This window comes from Hydra vulgaris, chromosome 02, assembly GCF_038396675.1.
Source record: "Hydra vulgaris chromosome 02, alternate assembly HydraT2T_AEP".
NCBI classification, from domain to species: Eukaryota; Metazoa; Cnidaria; class Hydrozoa; order Anthoathecata; family Hydridae; genus Hydra; species Hydra vulgaris.
The window spans coordinates 72,721,140-72,735,571 of record NC_088921.1 but is presented as its reverse complement, the minus strand read 5'-3'; the positions used below and the strand labels follow the sequence as shown (position 1 = coordinate 72,735,571).

Sequence of the window (14,432 nt, the reverse complement as noted above, 5' to 3'; positions counted from 1 at the left end):
TTACTAAAATAATAACTATTTTAATATATATTCAAAAATTTAGTTAGTACAGCGCTGTATCAAGGGCAAGACATATGGGTCTTAAAAATAAAATGATTTTATTTAATAAAATTAATAAAAAATCATAAAGAGGTTTCCAGAATAAAGGGACTCAATAAAATATTTTTGTTAATTTCATTATGTTTTTAGCGCCTTTTAAAAAAGTGCTCCCTTTTAAAAAATTCTGGCTACGGGCCTGATATAAGGATAAATAGCCGATGTTTAAAACCCCAACTTATCAAAGGTTATCCAGAACGTCAGAATTTTTTTGCAAGCCATGTTGCAAACAGTTTGAACAAGTTAGCGCAAGATTTAGTTGACGCGTTGGTGCGTAAACTCTTTTAAAAAAATATATTTAAGAAGCTGCTTCGGCTGCGGCTATGGCAAAAAAATTAAAAAATTTAATCATGAATGTTAAAATTTTTTTCTTTAAACACAAAAATCAAAAATATTATGGCGAAAACTGGATTTGGTGGGAATGTTAATCTTTTATATTAAATAAACTCGAGTTTAATTTGACGAGTTTTTTTATATAAAAAACTCGTCAAATGCCATTGAACATATTGATTAATGCGTCATAATGTCAAAACAAACTTCTATTAATAGCGCATATATAAATAGCTAATATCAATTAAATTTGAATTTTAAAACTGAGTTAAGTTTAATATTTACGTAAAATACAAACTATTTTCAAGTGGGGAATATTAGCAATTCAATGTTTTTCTTTGAAAATGTGGCTGACAAGGTTGTTATTAACATCATTTTGGTGTAGACTTTCTTTATCATTAAGGTAAAACTACGACTAAAATTATATACGAAAATAAATATATATTTTTTTTAAAATAAAACGATATTTTTTAATCTTGACATGTTTCGTAGTTTGCATACGAAACATGTCAAGTTACATACTACATTTTCAAAAGATAAATTTTACAATTAAAACTCTCGAATTAATATTTAAAAAATGAAAGTCTTTACAGAAAGAAATTAACGGACAAATGAGTATAAACCAATAAAATTAAACAAATATTAAAAAAAATTAATTAGATTAATAAATTTATTACATAATGAGAAACTTGCTTATTTAAAGAAGGATCTTCCCACTTAATATGTTGACTGCATCCAGTTGTAAAATTTGCTTCGAAATATCTTTTAATATCATTTTCTTAGGAATTGATATTATGGAAAACCGTCTAAGCCACATTATTTTGGAACGATGGACGTTAAACTCCTTACAAAATATATATATATATATATATATATATATATATATATATATATATATATATATACATATATATATATATATATATATATATATATATATATATATATATATATATATATATATATATATATATATATGTATATAGAGATCTATATATCTCTCTCTCTGTGTGTGTGTGTGTGTGTGTATGTGTATGAGTGTCTCTCTCTATGTGTGTGTGTGTGTCTATATATATATATATATATATATATATATGTATATATATATATATATATATATATATATATATATATATATATATATATATATATATATATATATATATATGTATATAGAGATCTATATATCTCTGTGTGTGTGTGTGTGTGTGTGTGTGTGTGTGTGTGTGTGTGTATGTGTGTGTGTGTGTCTATATATATATATATATATATATATATATGTATATATATATATATATATATATATATATATATATATATATATATATATATATATATATATATATGTATATAGAGATCTATATATCTCTCTCTGTGTGTGTGTGTGTGTGTGTGTGTGTGTGTGTGTCTATATATATATATATATATATATATATATATATATATATGTATATATATATATATATATATATATATATATATATATATATATATTAGGGCCCTGCGAATCGGCATTTTTAGTTTTGTATCGAATCTCGAATCGAAGCAGGTCTTAATTCGCGTATCGAATCGAATCACGAATTGAATCAGCAATATGAAGAAATCCTATTAAAAGCTTTTTTATTCCCAAAAACAAAAAGTTTTTTTGAAATATTTATATTTGCCCGCATTATTTTTTCAGCGTTTGTTTAAAAGCGGTATTACAATTATTTTTGATTACTGCCACCCTCTTCCCTTAGATCAGGGACAAATATATACATTTCAGTAGCATATTCACGTTGGGTATTAAAAAAACCAATGCTTCAAAAAACTCGAATTATTTTTTTCGAATTGAATCTCGATTCGATGCGATACTTGGTTCACGAATCGATTCGCAGAGCCGTAACCACTATTTCTACGTTGAGGGGCCTGGGCATTTTATGAAATATGGGCCACCAAGTGTGTCGCGACACGACTGCATGCCACTGGGGCATTATTACCTTAATTGGCATCATAATGCCCCAAAGAGTAAAAACAAAGGTTGCTGAAATACTTTTACAAAGACATAAAGTTAATTCGTATGATTTTGAATTTAAAAAAGGAGGCATTTTCAGCTCAATGCGTGTGGTACCAAGAAGAAAAAAACCTTTAAGAGATATTTTTTTACTTATTTGTTTAGTAGCGTAAATATTATTTATTTACGATTTAATTTGTTTTTCACAATTACATTTTTACGCAATATAAAACCACAATAATTTTTTACCGATTGCGGAAGATGAACTTTTAAAACTATAACAGAGTTTTTTGTTAATTTTTTTGATTTCAAGTCTTGCTTAGTAAAACAAAAGTTGTGTACTAAAATTCCATTAAACAAAAAAGACGCAGGGCACTTACTTACAAAAGTTTACTGTGAAATTATTATTTAACAGTCTAATTAAATAATGAGTCATTCCATGTCAAATCATAAGGCTCATGTGACCCCACGTTTTGGATTTTGCTAATTTTTTTATATATTATAGGGTTTATGAAATTAAATAATCTAAAAGTTGGAACCTCCAACTTCTTACTGTTCTTGAGATATTCAGGTTTCAATTTTCTTATTTATGCTGACTCTGCATATTTTGCAAAATGCTTCCTTGTCATTAAATAGCAATATTTAACGAACAAAATGAGGTATTGACCTGAAATTTAGTACATAGACAATGTTTTACATGGCGGATTTAAGTATCATATTAAAAAAAGTTAGTTAAAAAAGAGTTAGAGCACCTTAACTACGTGTAAATTAAATAACAAAGGCATATATTTTGCGGTACTTTGTAGGTCAAAATGGTGATGTCACCTTGATAATTTTTTTAAAAATATAGGTACATCATTTTTAAAAACATCACTTTTAAAGCAAAAAATATTATTGCTTTTTTTGTCTTTTCTAAATACAGCCTTTTGTGCAATGCTTATTTATATGCTGAATATGGTGCAATTTGTTACTAACTTATTTATGACAAAATTACCTATATCTTAATTTTAAGTGGTAAAAAGTTATTTTCGAAGTCATTTTGAGTTCAATAATAACTTTATACATTAATTTTAATTTTTTTGTATCTGAGATGGGCACAAGGTCAGGGGGAGCTATTAGGCATTTTTACCGAGCCCGACCCCCTCCTAAATTTTTTTTCTTTGAACTTGTAAAGGCAATTATCAATTTTTTTTAGGCTAGGGTGGAAGGGGGAAGAAGTGAAAAAAGGGATGAGCGATTTAGTTTTTTAAAGTTTTGTTGCTTGTTCCTGTTCCAAAAAATTTATTTTCAAAGATTTAATTAAATTAATGCTTTTTAAAAATAAAATTCACCATTCCCATTATTTAGGATATGAAAAGTTATTTATACACTTCATTTGTATAGATGTGTCATTATATGACTTCGTATACTTGATTGAAAAGTAATTAAATTACCTCGTATACATGATGGAAAAGTAGTTAAATTAAATTTTATTTACCAATCATATAGTTATCATAAAACATTCGTTAATTAATAGAGTAAACATACAAGAGTAACAGGAAATTAATATTTTCAGCATAATGAAATCTAAACAGAAGCAATGAGGAAATTAAAAGCTGCATTTATAAAAGACAAAAAATCAAAAGGGTAACTTAATGTTATTTCGCTCATCACTCAATCTTGCCCACCATCTTTGATTGCTTATATGTCCGTTAACACACACGTTACATCATCACAAAGACATTTATTTAGAGAAGCATGCCAGCCTTTATCAACATCAAAACAACCGACCTCAGCTCAGAGGAACCGTAAATAAAGAACTCTTAAAGAAAGTTTGTTGATATTTGGTAAGTTTTTTGCTACCTAATTAGCCTAATTCAAACCAGCTAATGCAACTCTACTAAGTTAATTAGTTATTGTTCATTTTAGATTATAATTTTATTTTTTTCTCCACAGTTTATTCTCTAATTGTAATAACATTTACAATCGTTTGAAATGGTAGAATTAAGGTATGCATAAAATTGTTTACTGCTCAACCTACCAAATTAACTCAGTCTTGCACACTTGAATATATTAACGCCCAATGCATTTTTTTGTTAAAACTACTGGTAGCGAAAGAGTTAAATCTCTGCTATTTGTCTTAATATAACATGCTGCATCTATTCTCGCCCGGGTGGGCGAGAATAGATGCAGCATGTTATATTAAGACAAATAGCAGAGATTTAACTCTTTCGCTACCAGTAGTTTTAACAACAAAAAAACTTTCGCCGTGACCCCCATTACTTTTTGATTAAATTTGGATGACATATTTAAAAAATAATTGAAATTTAAATAGTAAATCTGTTAAAAAACAAAACAAACTATTAATCAATAAAGAGCTAAACAAAGGAACTTTGTAAGTATATAAGCTTTTAACACGCATTATTTAACAATAAAAATGTAAAGTGCCAATGTAAAATTATCAATTTTTTTATTTAGTTATAAAAACCATTGTTTTTATAACTAAATAAAAGCATTAATAACTAAGTCATTAGATACAAAACTCATTTTATGCATAATATGAATGTTTTTCTTCAAAAGGCTTTTGTAATTACTTAGCTAAATTCTTATACACTTCATCGTAAATTAAGTAATGAGAAGTTCTAGGGTTATAGTTAGGTTACAAATACTAACATGGTTTTCACCATGTGTTAATAATTATAGCTCTTGTAAATTTTATACAATTTATCAAATTAATATGACATTCATACTACAATATAAATTATCTAGGTCTTGTCTTGAAAAAAACCATGGTTAAAACAATAGGTGGAGCATGTAGATCTGGTTGGAGAGACTGTTTCTGTAACAGAGGCTACAATATGTTATAATACACTGTTCTTCATGATGGTATAACTCCTTCAACATCTGAGAGTAGTGCTCTTGACATTTGTCAAAGAAAACAGCTACCTCCACTTAATGTTTCTTTAACTTGTGTCAATGATTCAAATCATTCCATTGATCAGTCAGTCAGTGTTAAGAAACTGGGTAAATTCCTGAAATGAAGTCAAGAAAATATGATAAGTGCAATTAAGCATGTCAGATCAGAGCCATCATTTTCAGTGCGTAAGGCAGAAATATTGTACAATGTGCCACGTATAACACTGAGAGACAGAATCTCTGGAAAAGTTGTTATTGGAGTAAAACCAGGAATAAAACCCCATGGTTTTTTACTTTTACAATTAAAATGGTGCACTTTGAGCTTACAAATTTAATCTCACCCACCTTTTTATAACGTTGCCCTCGGCGAGTATAAGTTCATTTTTAAAGTTACTCAGTGGGCGACTTTAAATCAACATGGCGAGATTGAGTTCAAGTGGGCAAGATCATTGCTTTTGACACACAGTACAGTTTTTAATGTTAATTCCAAACACTCCGAAAAGGTTAGAATAGCCTGCTTATTTTTGTAGCTGAATGGCTAAACTATCTAATGATGCATAGTGCAGCAGTATAAGTCTATTAATAGCCTGTCAACAGCAATTTTAGTGCGGATGTGGGCGAGGTTTAACAAATGACAAAAAAAGCGTTTTGCAAAATATGCTTAGTCAGCATAAATAAGAAAATGGAATCCTGAATATCTTAAGAACGATTAGGAGTTGGAGGTTCCAACTTTCAGATTTTTCTAATTTTCATAAACCTATAACATATAAAAAATTTAGCAAAATCCAAAACGTAGGGTGACATTTTTTTGTTTTTTCTGGTGATTTGACATGGAATTACCCTTATACACGTAGCAAAAAATATTTACTTAAAATATAAAAATATATAATAAATATATAAATATATTAGAGAAAAAAGGTGGTGTTTGTCGGCCATGAAAGGTATGTACACTGTGCATACATTGACTGAGTATTAGGTAGAACATGCAGCGGAATTTACATACATCTACTGACGGTTATGACTTGGACAGGTAGTCTTTTAACCCTATTCAACCCGTGTTAAAAAATGGTTACCAATACCGAGTTGCGCATTAAAACGTGCAAGTTATAACACCCAATGTTGTTGACCAATTCATATAAGAATTAAAGCAAATACGAATTAGACATATTTGGGCATAAAAAAATCCATATTGGCCGCCCTATTTTCTCTATTCGATGAACTCGGTGTAAAAAATATGTTTATTCGGTCAACTGAGCAATTTTTTTTATATTAAAAAAAAAAAATAACTTTACTTTTCTGGTTCCATAAAGAAGAAATAACTCGAAAAGAGATAATGATCAATAATTCTCAAAAATGTCACCGGCCACTTGTTACACGTTGAAATATATTACCAATAATAACACTCATTTCAATCTTCACCTTGACTTGAGGAGACTTTTAAAAACTTCATCAATCTAATAAAGGTGTCAAACATTAAAATTGTCACTAGTTAAGTTGACTTCAAAAAGCAGTTAGAAAATAAAAATTTATTTAAAAGCTGATAAAAAAAAACTGGCATGCAAAATCAGGTAAAGCATTTTTTATTTTTTTAATGACAATAAAATTTAAATAAATTTACTTGAAACTTTAGATTATATTACAAGAAACGTTGATCAAGGAGTTCCTGTTGATGTAGTTTTACTTGATTTTGCAAAAGCATTTGATACTGTTCCACATCAAAGGCTTATCTCGAAACTTAAAGCATATGGTATTAGTGGCCTGGCGCTTAATTGGTTTCAAGCTTTCTTGTCTAATAGAAGGCAGAGAGTCGTTATGGAAGATTATGTTTCAACTTGGGCCGAGGTGTACAGTAGAGTTCCTCAAGGCTCAGTATTGGGTCCACTACTGTTTATACTCTATATAAATGATCTTCCTGAGTCTCTAAAAAATAATTCAAAATTGTATGCTGATGACACCAAAATCATGTAAATTAGTTCTTCTGATGAGTTACATAATAAACTACAATGCGATTTGAACTCTGCATATGCTTGGACACAAGACTGGTTACTTAATTTTAATATTGAAAAGTGTTTAGTTATGCACTATGGCTTTAAAAATAAGCGATATCCATTTTATATAAATAGTTGTAAACTCAATACATCGGATTCTGAAAGAGACCTAGGAGTGATTTTTTCAGATAACTTGAAATGGAAAAATCCGGTATTATCGAGTGCAAGCAAAGCAAATCGCATGCTGGGCATTATAAAGATATCGTTAGTTCAATTTGATGCACAACTGCTAAAATCTCTATATCTTTCTTTCATTTGACCATTTCTTGAGTTTGCTGTACCCGTATGGGCTCCTTATCAAAAACAAGATATTGTCTTTTTAGAAAAAGTACAACGTCGTGCCACTAAATTAATACCTCAAATCAATAAATTATGCTATGAAGATCGTCTAGCTTGTCTTAGAATGCCCTCACTTGTTAAAAGAAGACAACGAGGGGACATAATACAACTGTATAAAATTTTCAATGGTTACGATAAAATTGAATTTACAGAAAATCATTCCTTTAAATCAAATTGTACTCGTGGCCATATCCTAAAATATTCAAAAGACTTTTTGAAACATAAATACAGAGAAAACATTTTACTTAATCGAGCTGCAAATTACTGGAATGCACTGCCAGAAACTGTTGTCAAAGCTATTTCAATAAATTCATTTAAAGCAAGACTTGATCGATGCGAGTCAAACCATCACGAGACTCAGCTTTCAAAGCTGAGTCTCGCGATGGTTTGACTCCCATCTGAAACTGGTAGCAATACCAGTCACAGCAGAAACTAATACTAATAATAAATTTAAATTGATTTTCATGATTTTCATTGATTTCATCATTTCATTTTCCGGCATTGGCTATTTCGAAAGGTTATTTTGGTTACGTTAGAATACTGCGCATGTATGTCGGCAAATTTCCATTTGACTTCGGATTCTTAAAAAAATATTTTGTAAACTATTTTTGCTCTATTTTTAACGAATATATCATGGATTTATAAAAATCGGTTGAAACATTTTTTGAACCCAATTTTGGAAAACCCCCTGACAGTGGCTTTTTTTTAGACAAGTAACACTGTTTAGTATTAGATTTAAGTAAAGAAGGGAGTTAAGGAACAAAAACGGTTGGCAGAAAATTAAATAATATAAAATAAAAAAAACAACAACTGAACTGCATGATCAGGAAAACATAAAAAAAGAAGGGAAATTCAAAGTATTGATGTTCGGGGAGAAATCAACATGAATAAACGGTTTTTGAGCATGAAGGATTATATATTATATATATATATATATATATATATATATATATATATATATATATATATATATATATATATATATATATAAATATATATATATATATATATATATATTTAAACAACTTTAAAAAGTATTCTACACAATAGAGTGCTCAATGTTCTTAAAAGAACAGAGCAATTATATATTAGTAGAAAATCGCTTAACAAAAATTTTTTCCATTTAACACTGTGTTTTATCAACAAGGATTCATCAGAAATGGATGATCAAATTAATAAAACTTCAGTTTATACCAAAAATTAATTTCAGGAAGTTGCAAATGTCTTAACTACTGTAAATTTTCACACATTTGTGGAATTTGCTGACACTATTATAAAAAGAATTCTTTAGAAATGATTACTTATGCTATTTTTTTTTTTTTTAATGTTTTTTTAAGGGTAGTTAATGTAAATATTATTTGAACTCATTTATTTTTATAGTTTTTTAGGAGAAACTTATTTTCGTGCCTACATTTAGAAATTAATTTCGATCTTTTGTTTAATAAGCATTCTTGATTTGCATGTGTAATTATTTCAAATTTTTCTTGAAGGCATAGTATGTATTTTTTAGAAATATTGTTATATGCAGGCGCTGTTTTAAGGATAGACCAATTCAGTATAAAATTATCAATATTTTTTTCTTTTAGTTCCCATATATATTTTGACAGCATGGTGTCTTTTGAATACTTTTTATTCTTAAAAGATTGCTTATGATTGGCAAAACGTTTTTTCCATTCATCATCTGTTATGCCTATAATATAATAGCATAAGTAATCATTTCTAAAGAATTCTTTTTATAATAGTGTCAGCAAATTCCACAAATGTGTGAAAATTTACAGTAGTTAAGACATTTGCAACTTTCTGAATTTAACTTTTGGTATAAATTGAAGTTTTATTAATTTGATCATCCATTTCTGATGGATCTTTGTTGATGAAACACAGTGTTGAATGGAAAAAATTTTTGTTAAGTGATTTTCTACTAATATATATATATATATATATATATATATATATATATATATATATATATATATATATATATATATATATATATATATATATACATATGTGTATATTTATATATATATATATATATATATATTTACATATATATATATATATATATATATATATATATATATATTAAATATCAGCGCCGCTCCGCGGTTTGCTGGGGCCTGGGGAAAAGTTTGAGTTTGAGACTCTTTTCTCAAGAACAGCATACTGTTCATCAGAAAAGGGCCTTCTACTACTAGGTACTAGTACCTTTTCTATAAAATACTTTTCCGGAACAACAATTAAAAAAAAAAAAAAAAAGTTCCTTGAATCGTACTCAGGGTCCCTAACGTACTCTGGGTATGGGGAAAAAATGGATAGCAATCGTATTTTTTATGAAACTACAAAATCAAAATGTCGACTAAAATTTATTCAAAGTTAATTTCAGAGTTTGGTGGGAATGATTAACAATCAATTATTAGTTACAAACTAATTGACGTAACCAATCTGGCAAGCGTGGTTTAATTCCATCTCACTTATGGTGCGAGTGCAGTCTATACTCAAAACTAACAAACATTTTCCGACAGAATAAAGGAGGCTTTGCTGAAAGCATTTGCCTTTGACGCATTTACAGCCTACGAGCAGTTTGTTACAAAAAAGCTTAGGCATGGATAGTTAATGTTTATTTGGAGGAACTGCACTGTATATCGACACTATATGGTGGAATATCAGAAAAGGCAACTGCGTGTGTCTTCTTTCTGGGCCCATTGAAGTATTTTGACCGATACTGAGATCAAGTTTTCGTATTGACAATATTACAACATACAACTCTCACTTATATTGGTTAGGATGGAAACTTTCTGGTCGGATATAGTTAGCAATAACTCGAGAAATACTTAACAAATTAATTTCAAATTTTTTTATCATGAAGTTCATTTTATCATTTAAAGTTTTTAATCAGTTTGTACAGACTTTAAAGGAGGCTTCGAAAGTTATGTAATTTTTTAAAGTAGATGCCATCATGGCCTGGATATAGCTTTTAGTGACCATTTTGGATGCTGCTATCTATTTTTTCTTAAACTCTTTGTCATCTTTTGCTGATTTGTTGCTTTCCAACAAGATTCCTTTTACAAGTGCATAGTAGCTCTCGATTACGCGTTGCTCTGGGCAGTTCAGAGGATTCGCATTTTTCGGGACATTTTGATGCCATTTTGATTTTACCTCTCCATTGTCTTCTTAGAGCAGTGGATCTTTGCTAAATCCGGCCAAAATATAACTTCCTTGCTGTGTTTGTAAATAAATGGCAAAAGACGAATCTGAAGACATTCTGTGATGTACAAATCAGATGTCAAAGTCTTTCGAGTGACGAATGGAGCACTCTTAAGATCACAAAAGCAAATCACTTGCCACAAGAGGACCTTTGGAGAAAACTTTTCTGTCTGAATATATTTAAATTTGATGCTGACATAGACACCTTTTGACTGATAATAATATTAATGGCCGCGCAACTGTGAGAAGTCCTTTTTGCAGTACGTTTCATCGTCCTCAATAATGCATAAATTTTCTCGGTTGAAAAGTTTGACAACCTTTATTGCGCGAAGAGTTAATTTGAATTCCCCATCAATTGTTCGCTTAGGAATTTTTTTCTTGGTGTAAGTCTTAAAACCGCTGCTCATGAGTACTTTTCTGAAAGGAAACGATTGCATTCGAACTTTTTGGCGTGATCTCTTTGAGATTGGTATGGATTTGTTGTAATTGATCGGATGATCAAATTCACTTTGTTTTTTTAAAAAATTCTTTTATTCTTCCATTCCCTCTTTTTCTTTTGATAGTCTGAGCCTCCCTGTATCACCGTAATATGTCTCCAACTGATAATTTAGCGACTTTTGACAATTTTGCAATTTTAGAATGTGAATAGATTGGATTTTGAAGAAAATTTCACTTATTTTTGATTGTTCAATTGTTTACTCATTCTGGACTGATGAACTGATAGTATCAGTATAAAAAAAATAAAATTAAATATATACATATAAAACGTCAATATAAAAAAATTTGGAATTAATTAATTCGTTAAGTATTTCTCGATTTATTGCTAATTATATCTGGCCGGAATATTTCGAGCCCAACCAATAGGTGCTCTTCCACGAGCAAGAGCACTTATGATTGAGCAACAAAACAATGGGAGGAACAAAATATTTGCTGTTGCTGCAATTGAATCCATAAAAATAAAAGGTCGTATTGATCCCATGTCGCAAGGAGATCAAACACAATAACTATGCTATGAGTGCAGACTCCCTAATCATTTTGCGAAAGTTGTTATCTAAGAAGGAATAATACAAATTAGGTAGAAGACGTGAGACAAGTGAAGTGCTGTGTAACTCGTGTCAAGAGTATGAACAGATCAAAAGTGTGTCCTAAAAACAAAGTGAAGATGAAGAAATGTACGCCAGCTAGTCTCCCTAATCAATCAGTAATAGAGTTACCTATCATACGCTTGGACATTTACGGTGTTCTTCAGGATGTGATTATAAACAACTATTTTTAAAGTGTGACAAAGATAAAAAAAACTGTTAGCGTGGTAACTTTGAATGGACAACGACAACAATGCAAAGGTGTTAGCCAAACTCGAATTGCCGCAAATATGCGGCAATTCGAGTTTGGCTAACACTGGGAATACAGTGCGTATGGATTTTTCGGTTTTTGTTACATAATGGGTATGATTGGAATAGTGGCTCTTGGTTGAGTATCAATTTCTGCAACACATGATACTTTTTATTGGAAAAAATTAAGCATGTTTATATTATCTGAAGAACGACGTTCCTTAGGAGCGTTATTATTTACCATATTTCATAGGGTCTCTGTGCTTTCACTGGAAAATACAGAATAAAGAAAAAAGCTTCAAAGAAAATACTGATAAGAAGACAACTTCAGACTATTACGAATATTGTGGGCAAATATTGTGGACGAATAATGTGGGCGAATTCAGAGAGGATATCAAACTTGTGGCCTCGGAGTTCAACTTAGCAGATGGACTTACTCGAGTGCCTGGAAAAATGTTAAAAATGGTTAAAAAGCCCTCTGAAATTGCAGCAACTACGATGGTTAGTGTTTTGCTATTTTCTAAAAAAAAAAATTATGTTTATTTAGTTTGCTTTCATACCATTATTTTCAAACCATTTTAACAATTGGTTTGTGGATTTTTGAAGATTGGCAATTACCGATGTAGCGTCTTTTCTTGTACAATATAGAGTATTGTCATCTGCATACCCAGCAATGTCGACGTTGGGAAGAAAAAGAAATAAATCACATAAAAAAATTTTCAAAACAGTTGTCAGAATATTGAACTTTGTGGAACTCCATATGACAAATCCGTGTAACAACTGAATATGCTGGATAGGATATAATAGCTTTCAAAAGAAGCTGTTATATCCTGATACGTACACTTTTCATATACCTTAGATATGCTAGGTAATATACTGATTGGCCTGTAGTTGCTTTTGTTCGATTTAAATTTTTTTTATGTATTGTATCTGTGTTTTTTAATAGGTAAGGAAAAATGTTTTACATATAGCGCAATTATAGTCTTTACAAATAAATTTAGAAAAAATAATAATGTTATCATTACCGTCAAATGGTGTGACTTTGAAACGGTTTTGGGCATTTTTGCACAATAACTCTTTGGTAAAACATTCTACTCTTAGTTTTTTTTTCTGATGTAACATACCTCTCCTATATAGGATTCCATTAAAAATTTTTTTTTTGTTTTACTGTATTATTTTTATATCCAAAATATTATGAATCTCACCCCTTCTTTGAGGGTGACTTTGATAACCCACAAATTTTATAATGGCTTATTAATTTAACCTTCCTCAAAAGTGTCATTAATGTGTTTTTTGGAGTTTTACCAAATTAGAACACAATACAAAAACAAATTTATAACATTTCGCTGGTATAATTAACAAATTGGGTTATGAAATATATCTACAGTAGTGCATCCAATACCGATATCATTTTTCAATACAGTATTTCGGTTCTGCATAATTTCAAAAAATAAGTTAAAATATGATAAAAAATCTCAAGTAAATCACAAGTAAAAATTTACATTGATTCCTTAAACTTTTTAATTTTATATCAAAACTGCAGACTTTTTCATTTTGCGCTTTTTTCTCCTTTGTAAAATATACCCTAAAAAAAAGACATTCATAGCATTATTCTCAAGAGATAATAGTAATTTTGTGACAATGTTGCCACGTGCTAAAAATCAACGCTCCAATTCGACACTTGTTGGCTTCATAGTTTCCAAGTGTTCGTAGAATTTTTGCAAATATATGCCACGAGTTTCTCCTTCTTCTAAAACTGCCTTCTCATTTCGTATGGTTTTTGATAATTTTTTCTAAACGTTCAATCTCCCCTTATTGTTGAATTTCTTATTATTCAAAATTGCCATGTCAGGCTTTTTTCAATGACAAATTTGCAGTGTTATCAATAGAATTGCTATCAGAAGAAACGCTAGTGGAAGGGAGAGGATTAAATTGCTTGCTGATTGAGCCGATCATTTAGTCGAACAATGGCATTTACAATGGCTGGTTTGCTAAGGTGTTCAAAAGACAGCGCTGGATCCAAGTTCTCGTAACACTGATGGCCCTTGTGCAGATAGTGGAGTGAGCTGAGAGAAGTGTTCCCTCGCTCATTTAATCTTCGCACCAACATAATTTTCAACTTAAAAGCTAAATCCGTGTCTCCAAGTTTATTTATTATAAACAATAGTGTTGTATTGGCTGACAACAATTTTGCAT

The 14,432-nt window shown here is 29.8% G+C and overlaps 1 protein-coding gene across 1 annotated transcript; it reads left to right on the top strand.

Moving 5' to 3' along the window:
- Window positions 1-5,451: 5,451 nt before the first annotated feature.
- On the top strand, window positions 5,452-13,218 carry LOC136076304 (uncharacterized). The gene is made up of 6 exons (XM_065789779.1): window positions 5,452-5,599; window positions 6,945-7,278; window positions 7,438-7,513; window positions 7,634-8,086; window positions 12,519-12,737; window positions 13,183-13,218. Exons 1-6 carry the CDS (start codon window positions 5,452-5,454, stop codon window positions 13,216-13,218), a joined length of 1,266 nt encoding a protein of 421 aa, XP_065645851.1.
- The last annotated feature ends 1,214 nt before the right edge of the window (window positions 13,219-14,432 follow it).

Coding starts and splice junctions, on each gene's coding strand:
- LOC136076304 (XM_065789779.1), top strand. CDS start 5,452: ATGATAAGTGCAATTAAGCATGTCAGATCAGAGCCATCATTTTCAGTG. Junction 7,514..7,633: donor ACTTGAAATGGAAAAATCCG/GTATTATCGAGT, acceptor CCATTTCTTGAG/TTTGCTGTACCCGTATGGGC. Junction 8,087..12,518: donor CAAAGCTGAGTCTCGCGATG/GTTTGACTCCCA, acceptor TGGAAAATACAG/AATAAAGAAAAAAGCTTCAA.